At 40.3% G+C, this 23,533-nt stretch overlaps 3 protein-coding genes across 6 annotated transcripts in view; 2 read left to right on the top strand and 1 right to left on the bottom strand.

Moving 5' to 3' along the window:
- dyrk1b (dual-specificity tyrosine-(Y)-phosphorylation regulated kinase 1B) overlaps nt 1-12,023 on the top strand; it is a 61,230-nt gene extending 49,207 nt beyond the window's left edge. For all 3 annotated transcript variants that reach the window (XM_077575355.1, XM_077575354.1, XM_077575356.1), the window contains 11 exons: nt 207-326; nt 638-826; nt 1,281-1,428; nt 2,166-2,315; nt 4,867-5,003; nt 5,154-5,300; nt 5,454-5,594; nt 6,301-6,421; nt 7,934-8,116; nt 8,535-8,638; nt 10,336-12,023. In XM_077575355.1, coding sequence (XP_077431481.1) covers nt 207-326; nt 638-826; nt 1,281-1,428; nt 2,166-2,315; nt 4,867-5,003; nt 5,154-5,300; nt 5,454-5,594; nt 6,301-6,421; nt 7,934-8,116; nt 8,535-8,638; nt 10,336-10,851 — 1,956 coding nt within the window. In that variant the 3' untranslated portion in view covers nt 10,852-12,023. The remainder of the gene's footprint in view (nt 1-206; nt 327-637; nt 827-1,280; nt 1,429-2,165; nt 2,316-4,866; nt 5,004-5,153; nt 5,301-5,453; nt 5,595-6,300; nt 6,422-7,933; nt 8,117-8,534; nt 8,639-10,335) is intronic.
- Nucleotides 12,024-12,580: 557 nt separating this feature from the next.
- ppox (protoporphyrinogen oxidase) lies at nt 12,581-19,309 on the top strand. 2 transcript variants are annotated; one of them, XM_077574799.1, is made up of 13 exons: nt 12,581-12,767; nt 13,355-13,441; nt 13,521-13,655; nt 13,919-14,034; nt 15,146-15,278; nt 15,455-15,599; nt 16,409-16,602; nt 16,901-16,961; nt 17,236-17,354; nt 17,899-18,012; nt 18,117-18,266; nt 18,433-18,475; nt 18,563-19,309. In XM_077574799.1, the coding sequence occupies exons 2-13, from the start codon at nt 13,358-13,360 to the stop codon at nt 18,697-18,699; spliced, it is 1,431 nt and encodes a 476-aa protein (XP_077430925.1). In that variant the 5' UTR covers nt 12,581-12,767; nt 13,355-13,357; the 3' UTR covers nt 18,700-19,309. The 2 variants fall into 2 exon arrangements, with proteins under 2 accessions (XP_077430925.1, XP_077430924.1); XM_077574798.1 differs by having other exon boundaries at nt 12,756-12,903.
- Nucleotides 19,310-19,383: 74 nt separating this feature from the next.
- Nucleotides 19,384-23,261, bottom strand: rbm42 (RNA binding motif protein 42). Its single transcript, XM_077574800.1, has 11 exons — nt 22,477-23,261; nt 22,058-22,115; nt 21,814-21,949; nt 21,528-21,591; nt 21,375-21,449; nt 20,960-21,282; nt 20,613-20,747; nt 20,355-20,499; nt 20,179-20,276; nt 19,705-19,801; nt 19,384-19,591 (listed from the first exon to the last, which is right to left on the bottom strand). Exons 2-11 carry the CDS (start codon nt 22,111-22,113, stop codon nt 19,479-19,481), a joined length of 1,242 nt encoding a protein of 413 aa, XP_077430926.1. The 5' UTR covers nt 22,114-22,115; nt 22,477-23,261; the 3' UTR covers nt 19,384-19,478.
- Nucleotides 23,262-23,533: the final 272 nt, after the last annotated feature.

Below are 23,533 nucleotides of genomic sequence, written 5' to 3'. Positions count from 1 at the left end.
TTTTAACTCTCTTCACTCGCTCAAAATTATTTAATGATGGCTCCTCACGATGTCCTAGTTTTGAGTTGAATGGAGAGGTGGAAAGGTGAACCTACATTGACTAAACTAAATGCACATTGTTGTGAAGACACTTTCTGTATTTTACGTTTTGTATTTTCTTCACTTGATTAGAACTCTGCTGATAACGTGTTGCTGTTCCTTGGTAGGTGCTGTCTGATATGACCATACTCCAGCGGAGGATCCCCCCTAGTTTCAGAGACCCTGCCAGTGCCCCATTGCGGAAACTTTCTGTAGACCTCATCAAAACATACAAGCACATCAATGAGGTATGATACCAGAATCAGAAACCTGTACATATTCAACACCTCTTATGGATTTGCTTGTATCTATTTTGTATTTATTGTCGACTTGAGAGAGAAGCAAATACTTGCAGTACATACAAGCATACATATTTGCATACAGTCAATCATGCGTACCCCTAGGCTATGTTAAACTTGCAATATGAGCACAACTCTCTATATCACCATTCACCACTAGTTGGCACACATACAGTTCTTATTAATATAACGCAGAAGGAAAAGATGAAGATGAGTTCCATTTAACTTGTTTTGAGATACTAAGCTTTCTTTATCCTCAGGTGTATTATACAAAGAAGAAGCGGCGGGCGCAGCAGGTCCCGCCTGAAGATAGCAGTACTAAGAAGGAGAGAAAAGTATACAACGACGGCTATGATGACGACAATTATGATTACATCGTCAAAAATGGAGAAAAGTGGCTGGACCGCTATGAGATAGACTCGTTGATTGGGAAGGGCTCCTTCGGACAGGTAAGGGCTCACACAGCATCTCTGTGAAAACTGAAAATTCGGAGCTTGTAATGTTGTGGTGGCAACAGAGAAGTTAGATCTCTGGAAACACTCTTATCCTCTACTGTATCCACCAATACATCCATTTTCTATACCGCTTACTCTATTTAAGGTCTCGGATAAGATAGAACCTATCCCAGCCGACTTAGCACGAGAGACAAAGTACATCCTGGACTGATCACCAGTCAACGACTGGGCTGTCACTAAGAGATAAACATTCACACCTACAATTTAGAGTCGTGTTTGGAGATCCCTACGGGTTTGCAAAAGCATAGACCAGACTAAGTGATTCACTACATGACAGAAAAAAGTCTACACGCTCATTCACAAAAGTGTATTATAGTCAGTCACTTCCTGATTGTGTAGGATATTGAGCTGATTCCATCCCCATCTCATGTTTACAACGTGTGCGCAGGTGGTGAAGGCCTACGACCACCATGAGCAGGAATGGGTCGCCATCAAGATCATCAAGAACAAAAAGGCATTTCTAAACCAGGCACAGATTGAACTTCGCCTGCTGGAGCTCATGAACAAGCATGATACTGAGATGAAATATTACATAGGTGAGTTGGAAAATAGATTAGCAATATAATGTGGCGCGGCTCTGTGTGTAGGCAATGGGTTGTCTGCTTTTACATATGTATTGGTACCATTTTGTGCATGTTATGGAGGACCAAAACTGCCAATAAATAAATAAATAAAAGTGGAAAAAAGTGGGTGACCTGCTTGGTGTAAGTGAGAGAACACTCCACCGTCTAAAGAGTGTTTGTATAGATATTCAACCCAAGACGTATTTAGGACCGCCCCCTCATTTAAATAACATTTCCTTGCAATTTCCTTTCCTTGCATTGTCTGCAGCATGAAATAAATAAATATGAGAGCAGAGCGTTTTTATTTCTTGACAGATATTAAATTGTATTTAGTTTTTATATATTTTTTATGTCTTAGTTTTGGGGTTTTAATTTTGGAATTGTTTTTTTTTATAACTGTTTTTATTAGCACTTTATTTATTTATTTATCTTGGCACTTTTGGTCCTCTATACATGCTCACCAGCATCCAAAATGCAAAAGTTCCGATTAGTACTACACCTGATGATAGCAAATAAATATGAAAGGTAATTATTATGTGGGGAAATAAAACTGTTTTGTCAGGCTACTTTGTGTCACCTAAAACTTTAAGGATATACAGCACAGATTTCAGGAAAATATTATTCTGCATCTGCTTGACCTTATTCTCATGTCACTTCAATGACGAGTTTCCCTTCTGTGTTTGTGTGCGTGTGTCTGTTTCTGTGTGTAGTCCACCTGAAGCGTCACTTTATGTTTAGGAACCATCTTTGTTTGGTGTTTGAGTTGTTGAGCTACAATCTGTATGATCTGCTGAGGAACACTAACTTTAGAGGGGTCTCCCTTAACCTCACCCGGAAATTTGCACAGCAGCTCTGTACAGGTAGGTTATACTGTCGAACACACACGCACGCACTCGCATGCGCGCGCACACACACACGCACACACACACCAGGGCAATGAGTGCACCAGTGGCTCTTATCAGCCAACTGGCTTTTGGCCCGTTGTTGGGTCAGCCTAAAAATATAGTCAACCAAAATGTCAGGCAAGGGACACTGTCGTGAGTTCCACGTGGGTATAATCTTAGGAGAGCAAGTTTGTTATAATTGGTAATTAAATGAAGCATATATCTTTCTTACAGATCTTCACAATTACCACGCGCCTTTACCGTAACTTGGGCTGTTTTTAAGTGACAAGGTATTAAGGCGATAATGATGAGTCCCAACATACTGTAATTTCAATGATCATGTCTGACCAGGGACTGCTTTTTGACAAACCTAACCTTTCCATGATTTATTTTATTTCTCACAGTAAGCTGTGCTATAACCATTTTTGCACTGGAGTTATCCTCGTTTACGCTAATGAAGTTCTGTCCTGCAGTCTGAATCTGGCTCTCTCCCCGGGAGACTTTCAGACAGAAAAAAACTTTGTTGCTGTCTTGCCAAAGCAGGACGAGATATTGATGCTGGTGGTGTAAATAGATTAAAGTAGAATAGCACTAAGTTGAGTGCAGACTTCCGTAAATTTTGAAAAGAGCTTTCACTTTCATACATACAGTACCTTTATTCTGCATTTGGCTTTATTCACTGAGAGATGAAAATGTCTTCTCACAATACCACCAAACGTATAAAAAATGTTGGATATCCACCAAATTCTAACACCCCAAAAATGTTAACAGAAATTGGTCCCATCATAGTCATGTTTATTTATTTTGATGTCGTATTTTAAGACAATACATTTATTTTTATGTTTAATTTGAATTACCTAAGAGTTCAAATTAAGGAGACGAAATTAAACGATGTTCATATAATAGTTGTGTTACAGTCTACATTTGGAGAATCATCAACCCGTATGAGTAAGTGGACTGGATACTCATGGAATGATGTAAAAGTTTGGGGGTACACAAGACAAAAATGGTTGGGGAACCATAGTTCTAAAGTACTGAAGTTAATATAAAGTTAATATAAACTCATTAATATAATATTAAATAAATATAAAAGTGTACATAAAACTTCCCCATACCTCCAACTGTAAACATTTCCTCATTTATCCTATGACTAGAGATGAAAAGTTTTATGCTTTACAGATAAACTGTAATAACATTTTGGTGTGTAATACCAAATCAAATTTAGCGAGAATATGTTCTATTGTATGTGCATACCCTAACCAAGTCGTGTGACTATCTCTAGATATTTAGCGGGTATTTAGAGCCCTATAGCGACTCATTTTCGAAAATGACAAGCAACAATGTAGCAACTTTTTCTGGTGTCATTTGAGAATTTTGAAGACTCTGACAGGATTACTGCATGCGTGTGCGTTACTTCTACGCTTTGCTGTGTCTTGACTGCATGCTCCGGACACTAAATTTTATGGACAAAACTCACCGGCTCCGCACAGCTGCGGTCGCCGACAACTTTCCGCTGTGTCTCGCGTCATCGAACGTGATAATGTGGCATTAAAAACGACAACTCAACAGTGCTCAACAGAGAAGCAGAAAGAGAGGTAGACTTCCTTTGATTGAACTCACCGTCCACTCCCACAGCTGCTACTATGACGTTCCTTGCAGCATCCATTTTTAGGTTGTCAAAACAAAAAGGTTGTACCGTGTCATATATAATCCACCTCCTTTATAAATCTCTCCTCGTCCATGTTCGTTTCAGTAAATTAAGCACAATGTCGTTTTGCTGACATGATTGCGAAATAGGATCTGACGAGTATTTTATTCTAAAAAGTAACTGGATTTTTTTATTTTGAAACTGCGTCGGTCTTCCTGTCCTGCTCAATGTGTTCTGGGCTAGTTTGCCATTTAACGGATGCCAACGGATGCGTCGTCCGGCAAAAATAGAAAATAGGTCTATCCGTGCAGCGTGCTGGTCCGCAGTTGATCCGCAGCGCATACGCAGCCGGTAGAATTTGAACAAGCTGATAGAATGGAAACGAATCGGCTCCGCCGCCGGAGCGGAGACGCAACGCATGCACATGCGGTGTAATCCCGAGATGGCACTACCTCATCGGTGTAGTCATAGCAGGAAATATTCACTATCATATCCTAAGTGTGAATGTTAAACAATAACAAAGGTGGCCCCATAGACAAAACCAAGACCAGTCTGTCCACTCATTTACATATGCTAAAATGGGAAATTATCCATGAAGTCCAGACATCTTTAACTTCAGCCCTTAAACATCAGACACAATTGGGTCTATCAAGCCACACCTGGATAAAAATGCTTGTGATCGCACCCCTTGTAATCTGATGGATAAGCTGCATCTTTTTATTAGCTGCAGGGTTGAATGCAAGTGAAAAAAGTAGCGGCTTATAGTCCAGAAATGACTGTATAGGAAATGTTTATAACGTTACATCTATAGCTACTGGTTGACCAGTGTTGGCATATGTAGAAAGTGCTACAAATTAATGATCAATTCTTTGTGCACAGCATTATTATTCCTGGCCACTCCAGAACTGTCAATTATCCACTGCGACCTGAAACCAGAAAATATCCTGCTGTGCAATCCCAAGAGATCTGCCATCAAGATAGTCGACTTTGGATCGTCCTGCCAGCTCGGGCAGAGGGTGAGCAGCAATCACATGCAGCAAGTCATATAAACATACCTGTAAAAAACTGTCAAGGAGTTTTTGAGCATACAGTCAAAAGGCCTTCTATCCGCACTTTTATTGAAATACATATTGAACTAATTCCACTCTTTTCTCATCCTCTGTCAGATCTATCAATATATCCAGAGCAGGTTTTACCGCTCCCCTGAGGTTCTGTTGGGAATGCCATATGACCTGGCAATTGACATGTGGTCTCTAGGATGCATCTTGGTGGAGATGCACACAGGAGAACCTCTCTTCAGTGGCTCCAATGAGGTATTTTTTATATTGCACACAATTACTGCAACCTTTTTTATACCACCTCTTGAACTGTTGTGTGATCATCGCCATCCTCAAGATGTTTCTCAGATGTAATTTCAAGAGATGTCAAATACTTGCCATAGTAAAATTGTATCTGTCTTTGTTTAGGTTGACCAGATGAACAAAATTGTTGAAGTGCTGGGGGTCCCTCCCAGCCACATGTTAGATGCAGCTCCTAAAGCCAGGAAGTATTTTGACAAGCTATCAGATGGGCTGTGGACAGTGAAGAAGAACAAGGACATCAAGAAGGTATCACATTTCAGATCCATTCACACTTTTCACTTTTCAACTCGGCTAGGAACGAGCACGCATGATGTCGTTATGTTAGATTGATTGACATGATTGAGAACCAATCCACCCGGAAGACACAGCAACAAAAGATCCTTGAATACACCTTTAAAAGACTGCAAGTCAAAATGTTAACTCCAATTGAAGTAGAAGTGTAAATTAACTGTCTTTCATATTAATTTGTGGTTCATTTGTCTTTGCCATATGCCTAACCTATAGAACAAAAACAAAAATATGTATATTCCATTCATAGTTGTTCTCTACCGTTTATGATAAATATGATGTTTATTGTTATATAGATTGCTTGTTTAACCCCCCCCCCCCCCCCCCCCAAAAAAAAAAACATGGGAAGAGGCCCTTGAAAAAATAATCGCAATTAGTTTATTTTTCAAAATGGTTCAGACCTACAATACTTATTCCATAGTCGGAATAAAATAACCTAATGTAGATGCGTCTAGGTCTGAGCGCTCAAGTCATTTAAGAGCTGCCCTTGACCCTCATTCTCTTTAATTGGTAGATTGGAAACTCATTGACTACTTCACAATTTCTGTAATTCAGTCAGCAACGCTAGTGAAGATGAAGAATGGTTGGATAAATAATACTGATATATTTACAACCTTTGTCGCTTGCATCATGTCTTATTATTTGTGTGTGTGTATTTTTTCAGGAGTACAAGCCCCCAGCCACTCGGCGTCTTCATGAAATTTTGGGTGTAGAAACTGGGGGTCCAGGGGGACGGAGAGCAGGCGAACCTGGACATGCCCCCTGTGACTACTTGAAATTTAAAGGTACATCTTTACAAATTATATTATATAAGTTTGATTAAGTTTAGTAGTTTTAAAAAACACTTAATGAAAGACTGCCGCTTAACATATTTTTCTTCAGATGTATTCACATTACATCAATATAAATGTAGTTTGTTCCTTTGTCAACGGTTTTCAAGTTTAAGTACTTTTGCAATGACAGCAAAGGTTTTGGTCATGTCAAATGTGGACGGACTGAATTTTGATCCTACAAAACTTGAACCAGTGAGCCACTAGTCCAGAGATATCTGTGGTGTAATTATTTCCTGGAGCCGAAGTCACTGCCAAGAAGATAAATTTAGAATGAAATAGAGAGACTAATACCATATGGTTTCAATTGCTATAAATTGGCACAAATCAATGTGCAATAAATAGACGCAATCAGATACTGTCGTTTCAACTAATTTAACTTCAAGTTTAAAAGCGTCCTATTTATTTTTATTGGAAATAATTTGACAATCATGCGAGCAGGGAGATACTGCACTGTGATGTACACCTATAAAGGAAATTGATTCCTCGTGTCTTGTCCAAGTCTCACCTATTACAATTCTTTAACTTGTGTGCTATTGAAAAACAGTGAGTCCTACAATTCCCTCCAGTGACACCAGAGGGTACTGTTTTAACAGCTGTTTGTCATCAATTGTCCTCTAGCTCAGTGATTGCCAACCAGTGTGTGTGAGAGTTTAGAATTGCTGTGGGAAATTATCAAATTTAATTTACCGGTAACTGTCTGACAATTATTGTTTATCAATTCAAAATTTATGTTTGTCCATTTGTGTATATCACTATTGTATAATTAATAATATTTTATTAGATGGAAGAAGGTATAATATAAACCTGTTGACAGAATAACATTATGGCTTTCTGTGAGTGTATCAGTTGTATGTTCAAATAAACATATATCACACTAGTGAGTAAATTAAGACAAGATGGTTGTTTACGTAACTATCGTTTTTGTGGTGACGTTGTTTGGTGGTGTTCACCACAATTATGAGATAACCTTTGCAAGATGCTGTGGGCATTCTGCAAACTAACTAGATACATGTATAACCAACCAACAAGTATACACACTAAAATAATGGATGTAGAGCCCCCCCCCCCCTCCTTATACTCGAGTACTACTAATAGTGTACTCTGAGTACCGATATCTTTTTCAAACCTTTTATTACTTCATCATTATCAAAGATGCGGGGTGGTTCTAAAGTAAAAGGAGAATAAAGGGGGGGGGGGGGGACTTAATTCCAACTTAACTCCCGTTCTGTCTCCCTCTGTTGGCCATTGTTTTAATTTTAAGCGTCCCTTGGACGAGTTGAAACTATTAAATGAATTCCGTTGCTCGGTATTTGTGATGTGCAATGACAATAAAATTTGATTTCAATTAGAAGCTTTGATCACTTTTAACCTTATTTGCCCCACTTCTGCTTTCATTCGATTTTTTCGATTAAAATGGCTCATTTGCAGCTGTCATCATTATGCTTTCATTGTGTCTTCCTCCAGACCTGATCCTGCGCATGCTGGACTATGACCCCAAAAGCCGCATCACGCCATTCTATGCCCTGCAGCACAACTTCTTCAAGAAGACCACAGATGAAGGAACGAACACGAGTTCATCGACATCCACCTCCCCCGCCATGGACCACTCCCATTCAACCTCCACGACTAGCTCTGTTTCTAGCTCTGGTAAACATACACATCATGTTCCACACGCTTCACAAATGTTCAACATGTCTGCTCATTTTGCCTGAGGAGATTTGAAAAGTGATTCTTTTAACTAATTGCAATATGCTGCAACCAACCTTCACAGGAAATAGATAAATATATAGACATCGATTCATACTTAAGGACAATTAGTTTTCACCTAACATAATCTGAATGTTTTTGGAATGTGGGAGGAAGCCAGAGTGCCTGCAGAAAACCCCCGCAAGCATGGAGAGAACATACAAACGCCGCAAAAAAGTCTGAGCTGGGATTTGAACCCAGAATCTCTCTAGACTGTGAAGCAGATGTGCTAACCACTAATCCCACAGGGCTGTCCAACAGTAGTCATGAAAAGCCGAATACATTTTGCTTCCCGTTAAAACTGCTCTTCTATTTCCAGGCGGCTCCAGTGGTTCCTCCAATGACAACCGCAACTATCGCTACAGTAACCGATATTACAACTCTGCTGTGACACATTCAGACTATGAGATGACCAGCCCTCAGGTATGCACACAACAGCATCATAGAGGCTTCACATGTATCTTGTCAGATGTTGGATCATAAAAAAAATGTTTTTTTAAAAGCTTGAATACAGCCCTAATCGAAATATGCACATTTGTTGAATATAGTGGAGTTTGCTTCTTTGCTTAAAAAAAATAGGTTGAGCCCATTGTTTACTTTTTACTGTTTGATTTATATGTGGAAGAGGAAGAGGTTGTATTTAAAAAAATAAGGGTAAGGGTAAGTAGTATGAAATACAATTCATCCATATAAGTCAGTAGCCCTGAAACACCTCTAACACGATTTTAGTGTTGGTGTGGTTTCTCATAATTGCCTTCTCCCAATTTGAAGTATTTGCTTTTCTATTTGACAAATATGCAAGCTATTTATAATACCTAATTGAACAAATACAAAATGTATTCTTGGAAGACCTTCATGGGTGCACACTTATTTTTTGCAGCATTGAATGAATATGTTTGAATTTGTGTGTGTGGTGCACATTGACAAATACCATTTGCACTCAATGGCCATAGAAAATGCATCATCCATAGAAAGTTCTGAAAGCAAGCTCAAGGTTTTCTAATAAATCTGTTGAACATCACGCACGCACGCACACACTCAAGTGTTATTTCATAACTTCCTAGTATTTTGTGGGCCTACAACCAATGAATCTAGCGGTAGTTCATAAGGTATACACTATGTTTCCCAACCAGGGGTACGTGTACCCTTAGGCGTACCTCAGCTCACGTCTCATGCTTGCGGAGTTGCTAATTAAACAGCCACCTCTTTTACATTAATTGCCTCCAATTAATTTTTTCCCACTCCTTCTTGGTAAGTGAGAACAGGAAGGAACTTGGAGTGGGACCTTCCTCCTCCAAAAAGGGAATAAGGCTTTTTTGCGCTGTTGTAAAAAAGAAAAAACACTACTCATTTTGGTCCCCAAAGACAACATGAGTAGCAAACGGGTCTGGTCTAAAAATAGCTCACCAGTGACGGGACATAAGAGTTAAAACAGAAGAAGAATGTTAACATTTATTTATTCATTTAAACTTAATAAGGTACACGTTTTTTAAAAAGTGGCTCAGATAATGGATGAATGAAATGGGGGGGGGGTGCTGTTTTTATTTACCCAGCTGTGATACATTATTCTTAAGTGCTTTATTTAAAGTTTAAATACCTGTTTAAAGAGAATTTAAAGTAGCTCCATATTTTTGTGGTTACTGTTATAAGAGTTAAGGCAGGTTTATTCTTTATTTATTTTTAGGGTTGGGTATCAATTCTAATTTCCTCAATCGATTCAAATTTGACTCACAAAAGTTCAGTTTGATTTGATATAGACAGCTATTACTGTACTTATTCATTTTCTAAAGCAACATTTTTATTTTTATGTTGGAGCCAAAAAGAATGCCAAAGTAACAAAACCAAATAAAATGATTTTCATTTAATAATCATCAGATGTGTTGGGTACTGATGGTACGACAAAAAGGTTTGGGGGGGTACACAAGCCAAAAAAAAGGTTGGAGAAACCACCAAGGTATATTGTGTCATGTTTTGTGAAAGGTGATTGTAGTACTGCTGCATATCAGTGAGGACATCTGGAATGATGAACTTTGCGAGCCCCTGCATCTAAACCAATTTGCTGGATGATTGTGGATCTTTTGGCCGCGTTTGTGTCTCACCATTGTTTTTGCATCTGTCAGGCTCCATCCCAGCAGCAGATGAGGATGTGGCCAGGCAGTGATGGTGGAGGTGGGGGTCAGGACCCAGCATACACCCAGTTGCTGCTCCACAAGCCGGCTGCCTCCCAACAACACCAGCGCCACTTCCTGGACCAGCCCCATCACCCCCACCCGACCTACTCCCACCACGGGAACGGCGGGCGTGGCCTGCGACAGGGCGGACAGACGGGCATCGGCGGCGGGGGAGGCCAGCAGGGATCCTCGCCCCAGATGAGTGACAGCATGGATGTGGGCGTGTCCCTAGGGCTGCACCACCTGGGGGCGGTGTCTTCCATGGAGGCGTCTCAGTTCGGCTCCGCCTCCCTACCGCTCGCTCTGCCGATCGGACTGTCTGCCTTCCGGACTCGGACGGCCCCCACCGCCCCTGGGCCGCAAGCCCCGCCCCCTGAGGACTACTACCCTGCCTCCAACAACAATAACCCCGCTGCAGGGGGCAGAGGGAGGCCGGACTCAGACGAGGGGCCAGCCAACTCTTGATAAAACCTGAACCATGCCCTAAAGCCATACAATTTTAACTACAACTACGACAACTACATACATACAGCCAGAGTTCAGAGACAAAGACATTAACTTTGTGCTGAAGGAGACAGTCTGTACTGCATGAGAGGAGGAGGATGCTGGGAAAACTCTCCTTTTTACCCCGTTTTACTTTTTATCTTTTGTTGCGATTGTCATTTGAAAAGGAATGATTGTGACAAGTTTGTTTTAATATTATTATTATTGTTGTTTAATATTATTTGATTTTTTTTTTCTGTGGTTTGAGGAGTTGTGTGTTATATTGGTTGTTTGAGCCTGGAGAGGAGGAGGAGGATGAAGAGGATATAGAGGGCCCTTGCTTTTCTATTTCACTCTATTCGGAGGCAGAAAGTGGAAGGAGAGCACACTTTTCATGTTTACAAATTGCAACATTAGTATGTTCTCATTTACAGCGTTTGGAGGAGCGCTCACACAGACACACACACACGTATGCACCTCTTTTCAACAGGAGAGACGTCAACGTATGTGATTCAGGACTCTTGGATTTCTCTCCTGTGTGTTATGCTTTTTTTGGTTATTGTTTGTTTGTTTTTATCCTCCCTCTGTCACTCTCGGCCCGGTTGTGACGGGTGTTTAGAGAGGGAGAGAGGCAGGTGGAGGGAAGAGAAGGTGACAGGACACTGATGCCTTCCTGGCACTCACAGGGATCTTCTCCTCATCCTCTCGTCTTCCTCTCCTCCTCCTCCTGTTGTTTCTTCTCCAGACAGCTCCTCCTCTCTGTGCTGCTAATCACCATGACAACTGGTCCGGATTGCTGCTAAAGATCCAACACAGATCAATAAAGAAATAAAAAGAATAGAAACAGAAAGTTAAAAAAAAAAACTTTTTAACCCTTCTGCTTAAGAGAAAAGGATAAAGTAAGAACCACTGCATCTCAATGTATTTATTACTATTTAACAAGAAAAAACAAACTGAAAGTAACCCTTTTTTCTGCTCTTCTTTGTTTGGTTGCCTTCTTTCTGCAGGTGAACTCTGATTGGCTATTGTAACAGTGACAGTAACTGGTGACATGGGAATGTCACTGGTTGTGGGGGCTGGGTGGTGGGGAGGGTTTGGGGCAAAATAAAGTTGGATATATAATAAGAATAAAGAGTATACTTTTGCACACCAAAGTCAAACAAACATCAGCTCTCCGCTTTTATTCCTACTAACCTGACCCATGACCGTACATCTGTCAATACGAAGCCTGCACGTCTACAATTGTGCCTGTAAATCTGGAGGAGGTTTATTAGCAACAATAGAGTAAATATGCAAGGCAAATGTACATTTCCACTGCGCACCACAGCTGGAAAATTATGTGGCCATAAACTGCGATTGGAAAATAGGACAGTGTTCATGAGCTGAGGGACCTCACGGAGATCTAGATAAAAATTATTATATTATAAATATACAATTTACATTACAACAAAGGTATGGGATTTATTAGTTACAATAGCTCTACAGCAGGGGTGGCCAAGTTCGGTCCTCGAGAGCCACTATCCAGCCTGTTTGCCATGTCTCCCTCCAGTGCAGCTGAATCTAATGATTAGCTCATCAGCAAGCTTTGCAGAAGCCTGATGAGGATCCTGATCATGAATCAGGTGTGTTAGTGGAGAGAAACATGGAAAACAAGCAGGATAGTGGCTCTCGAGGACCGAACTTGGCCACCCCTGCTCTACAGAATGTGTCCATGTGTACACGTTTCTAGATTTCATTATTGTTGTAGTTATTATAGTCTGCCATTGGGTGGCGACAACATAATTATGTTTTTTTACGTTACATCAAATAAAAACGAGGAAGAATGAAGTCACTCAAATGACAACCACAGACGCACATGCGCAGACCACGGACTGAAAGTGACCGAAAATAAATAGAAGGTAACACTCTTATGACAGTCCGAGCAAGTTTTACTTATTTATGTATTTATTTTTTGGTGCTCTGTCGAGCTAACGCTATGAAGTGTTTGTGTGGGGTCTCGGTCTCACGGTAGGGAACAAGCTAACCGTCTGACAGGTGACTTTTTATCCATTCATTTCTCTACCGCTAAACATAGTTTATATCGTTTTAATTTGCAGTCTCGCAGTCTAGTTTTAACATTCATTTACCTGCTAGTGTAGTTTATAGGCTTTTTTGTATAACAATTTGGTCTGACGATTAGAACAAGTTGCGTGTGTATCATTTCTCAACTGTAAAAAAACCTTCACGAAATCCCGAAAGGCCAGTCAAATTTCAGCACGAATGAATAGAAAAACTAATGTTTAATGCATTATTCAGCAGTGAAATTTGCTGCAGGTTTTCATTTGTATGTTAACACATGCCCGCATGCAGCTGACAGACTGAGACGTCTGATAAACCAACTTTCATATCCTTATCAACAGGCTCTTCGCACCCTTCCATAGATAACCGTGTTACAAGATACTCATTTGTCTTAAAAATGTTGCCATTATTTCTCATTTGTGTTCAGTCAATGAGGACTGTCGCGGTCCTCGGAGGAGGCATCGGGGGGTTGGCAGCATCTTACTACCTTGGCAAAAGCCCCCAGATTGCTAAGGTAGCTCACAAATCATTTTCCTACTTATTTTGTAGACTTTCTTCAAACATTGACAGTGTAAGTGTGTTTTCTTCTCAAGGTCATTTTACTCGAGTCCAGCAGTCGTTTTGGAGGTTGGCTGTGGTCTACCCGGAGGTCTGATGGAGGAGTTTTTGAACATGGACCTAGAGGGATTCGACCTGCTGGGGCAGTGGGACGAAATACCCTTAATATGGTAAGCCGATATGGAGTTAGTTATAAGTGTTTGTTTTTTGTTTCTTTGCCTTCTCTAAGTAAAGTGCATTGAAGAGATTCAAACATGACTACAAATGCAATGATGATTCCTTTGGAATTGGTAGTTTCCGTCTTTTGAATGCAGTAGACAGATGAAGTTGAGCTCAGAAGTGGATTGTGAATGAAAAACAAGTGCCATTGGAGAAAAATACACATACAGACATTGTCCATTTTTCAAAATGAGTGTGTGTTTCTATAATATAGGTGGAGGACCTGGGTCTTTCAGGGGAAATTCTGCCTGTCACATATAGTCACGATGCATCCAAGAACAGATATTTGTATGTCAACAAACAACTTCATAGGATGCCTTCAGGAATGAGGTAAAAGACTGCTTACAAAAAAATACTGATTACCGATAAAAAAAATTCTTAAACATACATATTTGATGCATGAAATACAATATATTTTTGGCCTCTTGGGGGGCAGTGTGGTACCGTGAATCCATGTTGTACACATTTAAAGTGAGTACAGAAGAAAGTTGCGATTGAATTCTATTAAAATAACTAATTTTTCACGCATTGGGAAGAATTTGAGCCTTTGCGAAGTGTTATCTTACCTGTGGGAATGTGGTCCCACTTCATTTGTGTGTGAATATTCGTTATTTGAAGGAAAAACACTCCCAAAGTTGATGCTAACTTCCTGTTAGCATTTGAATGGGATCCTCCCTTCGATTTTAGCATTAGCGCTAGGCAAGCGATATTTTAAAAACGAAGCATGTTTTGTATTTAAATACACAGTGGCTGTAAGTCTTATCGTCGTGTGTTTAGTTTTACTGTTAACTCCAACTGGGGTGTCATTAGCTTAAAGGACGCTTCGGGACAACAGAATAACATACGCTACACACTTGTTAGTTGCTAATGCTACGCACACAAAATGGTGCATTCAGGGTAGCGTCGGAAACTTTGATTTGTTTTTATAACGTTTTAAGGGGAAAATGTTTTGGCCAATGTGTGAAGGGCGATAATCGGCGGCCGATTAATTGGTTGGGCCCTAGTTCACATATGTAGACACACAGTCAAATCATCTCATTGAAGAGGTCAAATCATATTTCTTAAAAGTTTAGCAAATGCTACTGCCTATTTTTTTCCATATTAAATGCCTATACTGTATCTGATTTTCTTGTCTTTTTACATACACAGTGGATATAAAAGGTCTTCGCACCCCTGTACAAATGTCAGGTTTGATAGGTGTAATATAAAAGAAATATATAAATAAACTAAGATAATTTAAATTTTTCCACTGTTAATAACCTGTACAACTCGCCCTCTTGTGGCCTCCTCAGGGTGCACGTTGCTGTTCATAATTTTCTTATAATGTTTCATGGTTATATAATAATAGTATAGTAATAGATTAATAGAAATATTAGGGTATGGGGCTAATATAACATCTCAGCAACAAATATCTTATGTCTCATGTCTCGCTGTTTTTCAGTGGCCTTCTTCGGACAGTCCCGCCTTTCTCTAGTCCCCTGCTGTTCAGCATCGCCACAGAAATATTTGCCAAGAAAAGCAAAGGCGAGGACGAATCTATCCATTCGTTTGTGTCTCGAAGGCTTGGAAAAGAGGTGAGGATAAAGGGAAGCCATTAACACTCTTCACATTTCTAAGTGCCCAGAGCTGATGTATCAACCATAGTGTCTTCTCACAGACCCACTACTACACAGTAAAAAATCTTCACCATGCCGATTTGTCTTTTTTTTTTTTCTTTGTTGTGTGTGTGTGTGTGTGCGTGTGGTGCTAGCTTGCAGACATTGCTGTGGACAGTCTATGTCGGGGGGTGTTTGCTGGGGATTGCAAAAAATTGAGCGTGCGCTCCTGTTTTCCCGTCCTCTACAATGCAGAGCAGCGCAGAGGTTCCCTGACGCTCGGCATGCTGCTGGGCTCTGGTAATCAAACCCACTTTCATATCCATTGTTCATTTGCAGCAAATTGGATGTTAAAGTTTTATTGGCATCAACTGGGGGTCTGCAACCTGCTGTGGAACCACATGTGGATTTCTAAAAAAGAAAAAAATATATATATATATTATTATTTTATTATATTATTATTTATATATATATATATATAGTATAAATTACATATTTTAATTTTGGGAGGGATAAAATATTCTGTGAATGAATTAATGTTTTCGATTTTTTTTAAGCTTAAATATTTTATAAATTAAAACAATTAAATTATTAATTAAATTATTATTATTAAATACATTTAATAATAAATTAAATAATTAAATATTCAAAAATGTCAGAGTCCAAATTTGTAAGTTGTCAGAAAAAGGGATGAAAGTTAGATGAAAATGTTTTTTAAAAAATACCTAAAAATGTCCAAAAAGAGCATACCATATAATGTACACAAAATTGCCCCCAAAAAGTCAGAAAATTTATTTTTTAAAAGGCAGAAAAGAAGACGTTCAAAAAGTAACCATAAAATGTCCCAAAACCAAACAAGAAATCCCCAAAAATACCATAAAATAGCCAAAAATGTCAGAAAATTGATAGCAAAAACAGCATGAAAAAAAGTTTTTAAAAAATAACCATAAAATGTCCAAAAATGGAAGAAGGGAGGCAAAACATTACCATAATATGTACTTAATGTTTCGTTCATCAATGTTCGAAGGTTTTGATTTGTTGTTATTTATTTGGCCTAAAATGACTCTTTTTGACAGTCAAGGTTTCTAACCCCTGGCATAAACTTTCAGGCCCCTCCCCAGTGGTTGCTCCTGGTCCTCTGAGCCAGAGAGCTACCAAAGAGTCGTGGGCTCAGTGGTCCCTCAGAAGGGGGCTGGAGCAACTCCCGGAGTCCATCACTGACTTTCTCCAAAGGAGTGAGAGGGTGCAGCTACACCGAGAGGCGCCGGTAAAACTCATCAATCCTTCAGCTACAGGTTGGACGGTGAGAGAAGAAACATACTTGCACTTTTTATTATTATTATTATTATTATTGTCCTGTTAGGTCACCGCACTCATTATATATGTATAAACTCCAATTCCAATCCTTTTTTACATATATTCATTTGAAAACACTACAAGGACAAAGATTAATGTTCAAACTGAAAAACTTTTTTTTCCTGCAAATATTCACTATATTTGGACTCGATGGCTATGATTTCCGAAAACGCTTTGAAATGTGGACTCGTCAGACCACAGCATACTTTTGACAGTGTGTGGCCTTACGATGTGTTTGTGTTCAGATCCATTTGGAGGATGGGATGGTAAAAGCTGACCACATCATCTCTGCTTTGCCTGCCAAAGGTCAGTCAGCGCTTCATGACGCCCCAACATTTACATTCCCAATTCCAAAGATATGTTGCTGTTTAAAAAGTACAAACTGTCAACTGAAAAAAAAAAAAAAAAAACACATCTGATACAGAATAACAAAAATGTTTTTAAAGATAAACTAGCACTTCCCAAACAGCGATCTTTATACCTCCCACATCCAAATGGGTAACAAAACGAGTACATGACCTTTTATAAAAAGCAATGTGACATTTTTGATACAAGTCATGCGTCTGTGTGTTGCCCTCAGTGCTTTCGTCTGTCCTGCCGTCCTCCTGTCAACCTCTCATCCAGAAGCTGCACGACATCTCCTGTGTCACCGTTGCCGTCGTAAATCTGCAGTATGAGGGGGCGGTACTTCCTGTGACGGTGAGTACAGCAATAAAGGGGAAGTCAACACAAAAATCATTTCTTGACAGTGATAAGTTCCATGCAGCCTCACTAGTCTAAATACGGTATTTTGGTTTATATTGTGAATATGAGTTAAGCAGCAAAATCCAGCAGTTTTTTTCCGTCTCAGAAGGCGGACATTTTGCCACTTGCCGTCGACTGAAAGTGACATCACAGATGCTCAGGTAACAACCGATCACAGCTCAGCTTCAGAAAACAGGTGAGCTGCGATTGGTCGATGCCAAAGTGATGTCATCTTCAGTCGACAGAAAGTACCAAAATGGCCGCCCCCTCAGATGGATAAAATGGCTGAGTTTTGTTTCATAACTCATATTCCACAAATGTCATATTAATCACAATGGCATGTTTAGACTAATGAGGTCACATATAATTGTATATATTGTCAAGAAATGTTTATGGTTAACTTACCCTTTTAAGACAAATAAAAACACACACATTCAGTAAAGTGCCAAGTGTGTGTGTGTGTGTGTGTGTGTGTGTGTGTGTGTGTGTCTCTCATCAGGGATTTGGACACCTGGTCCCATCATCAGAGGATCGGGGTTTACTGGGTGTGGTCTACGACTCTGTCCCCTTCCCTCAACACAACAGATCTGAAGGCACGACGACGAGACTGACGGTATTTTTTTAATTTTTTTTTTAATATATATATATATATATATATAAATAAACCCGTGGACAGCAGGATGTTGGACAGAAAATGTGTCCATGGCCGTTGTCTAGGTGATGATGGGGGGCGCCTGGTTCCAAGAAGAGTTTGGCTCCCCAGATGCAGTAACTGAGGAGCGGCTTTTCGAGCGAGCCACTGAGGCGGTGCGCTCTCACCTGGGAGTCACTTCGGCACCCAGCTGGAGTTGCGTTGCGCTCCATAAGGTATGGGGAAGTGCTCTGCAGTGTTGCCTTGACTTAAGAGTGCCTCAAAGGACAGTTGAGCATAGTCAGGGAATGACAAACTCATGAGTCAAGGTAACAGTCTATTGGTTGTATTTCTTGGGTGACATAATTGTTCAATTCCACGTTCATGTATGTCTCCCATCAGGATTGTATACCTCAGTATTACGAGGGGCACTTTCGCAAAGTTGGTACGTATGAAGTCACTTGGGATTACGCCACACTTGGTTGGCTCTGTAGTATTTTCATTCAGATGTGTTTGGCTTCTTGCATTTCAGAGTACATGCGCAGCTTCATAAGGAAAAACGACCTTTCACTTTCTCTGACTGGCTCTGCCTATGATGGCGTGGCCGTCAATGATGTCATCTTTAGTGCAAGGGCAGCAGTAGAGGAGTTGCTGGGAAATGGAGTTTAATGGATATATATTATACATATAACAGTGATATTTTTATTTATTTTTTTAATTCGAGTTCATCACTGTTGTGAAGGTAAATATGTTGTGTATATCAGTGGCGCCAAGCTGGAACCTTATGTTTTTTGGGCATAAATCTATACTATTGGTCAATTCACTTTTCTTTTTTTTTAATGACTTGCCCTTTTTTGACAATGCAATGTTAATGGTTGAACAAACATGCTGTTTAGGGGATCTCCTGAAAAGTGATTATTTAAGAGGTGCAAGTATTCCACTCATAACCGTTGCCAGTAGTGTCATCTGGAGATGGAATCGCTCTCAATGTGGATGCAAGTGAATCACATACACTTTAGTGAGCAGCAATACATTTGCATGAGAAAGTTGCTTTTAAAAGTATAAAGTGTGCCACAATTATGGATACTTGTGCTTTCAAAGGATGTCACAGATGAAATAATTTGTGCAATTACATGCCATCTTTTTAAAGCATCTTCAAGATCCAAATTTCTAAAGAAAAAAGAGTAATTGAAGCGAAGCCTTAACTTCTAGAGCAGAAATTGAATACACACTGCATTTTCTGATCTGTGCTTGTAATAAACTAATGAATGTACAACTTGTATGAAATTGTGTTATATTATTGTTATTGTGTTTATTGGAGATTTGGAAGGGGAAAAAAAAGCACACACATGATGAAGATTTGACTTTTATTTAAAAGGGGAGTGGGAATGGGAAAATCCATCTAAGTCCATTTGCTGAAAGAAGTCAAATGCTGCTTGCAAGGCTATTTATCGAAGGCCCAGCTTTTTCTTCTCTCTTTGCTTTTTTCGTACAACCTCCATGTTGCGGTCCTTCCACATGCTTTTTCTCAGTTTGATGGGACGGCTACCAACATACTTCCCTGCATTGAGAGAAATACACATTTGCAATTGAACACAAGACAGATTGACACATTTGGGTTTTGTGTGTTCTATAACAAATATTGCTGTGAAGTTAATAAGCAAAACCGCTCACCGTTCATCTCCCTCATGGCTCGCACGTAATCATTTGGATCTTTGAAGCTGACAAAGCCGTAGCCTTTTGTTTTTCCTGTGCGCTTGTCTCTCACCACCTGAGATTAAGAAGTCAATATATATTGTGAAGTTTGCATACAAAATCATTTTTAATCAATACTATACAGTGAGCCCACATGTATCAGCATATTTTTTTGTGCATATTGTAATGAATGTTTTTTTTCAATGAATGAAAATTTTTAAAAATCAAAAATTCTGCTTTTATTTAATGACTGTTTTACTGTGTGCAGGGATTACACAATGCAAAGTTTGATTTAATCAAGTTTCAAAAAATACAATGTTGACCCTGTGATTTGAGAAAAAAAACTAAAAACTTGAGCACCCAATTATTTTTTAGCTCACTTAATATGTGACGTGTAAATTTGTACAAACATTACACCCTTGAAAAACAACAAATCATTTGACAGCAACCCACCTTAGCTTTGAGGAACGACGGGTATCTGCTGAAGGCTCTGGCCAATATATCGTCATTGACCTCATTCCCGAGATCTCCACAGAAGATACGGAAGTCATCTACAACGGAGGAAGACGAGGTGAGACAAAGCAAACTTGGTTTCATCCTATATGTGGTCACGATGCAAGTGGCGTTACCCGATTCCCACTCCAACAGGCTGGCGTCCTCCCAGGACGTCCCCGCTGCCGTTCGAATACACTTCTTTGCCTTCTCCGACTTGGTTTTGCCCTTTTTATCTTCCGAGAAAGTTTCCACAGGCTTCACCACAGACGAAAAAACACACTTTGGATAAAGAAAGGAAGGAAGAAAAAAAAAAGCATGTTCAACTGGATATCCACTGTACACTGGTTTAAGACTTTGGCTGTTTATTTGTATGGAGTTTTGTGCGTGCGTACCTCAGGGCGCACAGGCTCACGCTCGGGCATGCTGGGTCCGATGACGGCGCCGCTGTCTTCGCTGTCCTTCCTTACCAGCAGTCCCGCCGCCGTCACGGCAGCCTGTTGCTCGGCAACCCGAGCCGCCAGCTCCTCCTGATGCCGCGATAGACAGCTTTAGCCGACATGGTAAATGTTCCATTCACTGGCGCATGTGCAATCAGTAAATTTGCACACTTTTAAAAATTATTCTTGATTTTTTTTTTTTTGTTGACAAACTTCAGCATATTTATCAGTAACAGTCAAAATCAATGGAAAATGTGAATAAATATAAGTAAAAACTTGCTGTATATTAAACGTCACGGTACCATTCTAGCTTGCCGCTGAGCCCTAACGTCATTTTTCCGGGGCGCAACGGTGACAGGCGGGGCAGAGTAAACGGTGGGCGCCGCTTGGAAGACTGTAGGCGGCTTGCCGGAAGTCGGGATGGTGGTTCGGGTGGGTGGCGAGGACGCCATGGACATCACGTCGCTGACGGGAGGTGCGGAAGTCATGTGCTGCGTGGGCGGAGAAACACCTTGAGGCGCTTGGCCCGGCATGGTAGGCGGGATCATCATGGGAGGGGGCGGGGGAGGCCGCGGCATAGGCGGGGCTACAGGAGGGCCGCGTATGATGTGGAGCCTCGGACCGCCTGCGACGTCACAGTGGATGCACAAATAGGATGTGACGATTTCATTCAAGTAGTGGAAAAAGAGTTTTGTTTTTTTTGTGGGTTAACCTGACCTGGTCTCTGCAAAATATGAGGAACGAAGGCTGGTCTCATCATTGGAGGAGGGGGGGCACGTACCGGAGGGACTACTGCAGACAAGTCACATAGTTGATGTGGAGAGTCAGTTTCAAATATGTTACATATATTCGGGTCTGAATTAGATTTACCTGGTCCAACAAAAGTTGGTGGTGGTCCAACAAAAGACCCTCTGGCCTCGAGTGTTTGCTGGACCTGAGAAAGAGAAAACAAAAATAAATGAGAAAGAAAAATATGATCAGAGGTCCTCAATATGACAATTCTAATTTAACAGGTGTCACTTTGGGGAAATTTACCAGACTTGTTTATTTGGTTAGCATTTGACTGCAAGTCGCTAACCACCATTAGCTGCCTTACCATGAAAATCAGGATCGCAATGAATTATTATTAGTTCTTAACTAGTGAAAGAATACAAACCTGTCGGTAGGTGTTGGTGCCAATAATTGGTCGCACTAGCGGTAGCGCTGTGACAGCCAAAGCTACAGGCACAGCCTCCATGACAGGTGGGTTCCCTGATAGTGGCACGGGGCCACCAAGAACCTCTTGCTCAAACCTACAACAAGAAGCGTGTCAAGTTTGCACTGGGATTGGATACCTGGACATGTGCTACTCTTTGTAAAGCTGGGACAGAGTCATTTGAAATCCAGTGAGCGGTACTCACAGAGCCATCTCGGCCTCCATCTCCTTCAGACGGTCCTCTCCTGATTTTAACGCCATTGCTAGGACACGCAAAAGACATTTGCAGACGTGACTCAGTAAATTCATGTCTAGTCGAAATTTTACGATGACCATAGACGTCCACTTGACATCACGTGATAAAACGTTCTGTCTGCGTTCTATTAGGCGCTCAAGTTTATCGCAAAGATTTGAACATCACATGGTGAGACGTTTGCGTCACCAAATGTTGTCATATTAATTTACAAAAGGAAAAGAAACGAAATCCCCCCTCAATCAAGTATGAAGTGGTTGACTGATAATCCACAGCCGTAGAGTTTATCCATATTTACTACAGCTTTGTTTATCAGGTGAACGCCATTAATTCTCACAACTGCAAGTAAGTGTCTTTTGATTTTCACTTACCTCGATTTGCAATTGCGATTCCGTTCAAGTGAAATAGAATGTCGTCTTGTCGACGCTCGGCTTTAGCATTTAGCTAGCACATAAAATGCTAGTGGTAGTGGGTAGTTAGCGCCCTTGTTATAATAAAATTAGGGTAAACCTCGAGCTGAATAATTCGCTTGTTAACCAATATGGTACTTCTTTAAAAGATCATGACAAGTGCACATAGTCATGATTATAAGAAAATAAAACCGCGAACCAGAAAACTGTCTTCAACACATTCGCCACCAGGTTAGCATTAGCGTCCAGATTGCATTTCCGCAGTTTCCTCGTTACTCTGCTGCCCCTTAGTGGACCGGAGTATGGACATTTTTTTTTTTTTAGTTTGGCAACTCTTTTTTCTTTTTCTTTTTTTTGGAATGAAGTAGTAAGACATACAAACAATCAGCAATCAAATTTTCATACAAATCAACAATAACTGCCAAGGGAACAGTAGGTCACAGAAAAAAAAAACAACATCAAAAAACCCAAGAATCAATTATACCATGTTCACATACAATTGTAAATTACATACACAAAAATAAAATAAAACAATTAAAGTAATAATTAAATGACAGTACAAAGATGAAATCAGGATATATTCAACTCAACACACGAGGCAATGTCTTCAGAATATTATATATGATTTGTACTTTAGGTCTTTTAACCAATCTTAGAAACTTAATATATATGCCAAATTCGTTTATCAGCTTTGTTTCCGTTTCTTATTTGCGACGTGTGGGCCGCGTCACAGTTCTTGCGTTCCCATCGACGGGTGCGAGACACTGCGGCATGCGCAAGCCCTCCATCGGATTCAAGCCACACGCGGATTTAAGTTTCAGGCCATTTGTACGTCCTGTCGATGAACCAAAATGAGCGTAATGGCATACCAACATAATTTTAATTTCAACAAAGGGATCAATAAATTCAACTAATACTTTTAGATACAGACGGAATCTGAAGAGACCGTTGGTTACCCATCGAGTGTGTGCAACCCTAACTTCAACGTGATGGGCTATTATTGCATATAGGTTTATAA

This window comes from Vanacampus margaritifer, chromosome 9 (assembly GCF_051991255.1).
Source record: "Vanacampus margaritifer isolate UIUO_Vmar chromosome 9, RoL_Vmar_1.0, whole genome shotgun sequence".
NCBI lineage: Eukaryota > Metazoa > Chordata > Actinopteri > Syngnathiformes > Syngnathidae > Vanacampus > Vanacampus margaritifer.
Note: the sequence above shows the minus strand (reverse complement) of the source record. Positions and strands in the feature narration are given on the sequence as shown.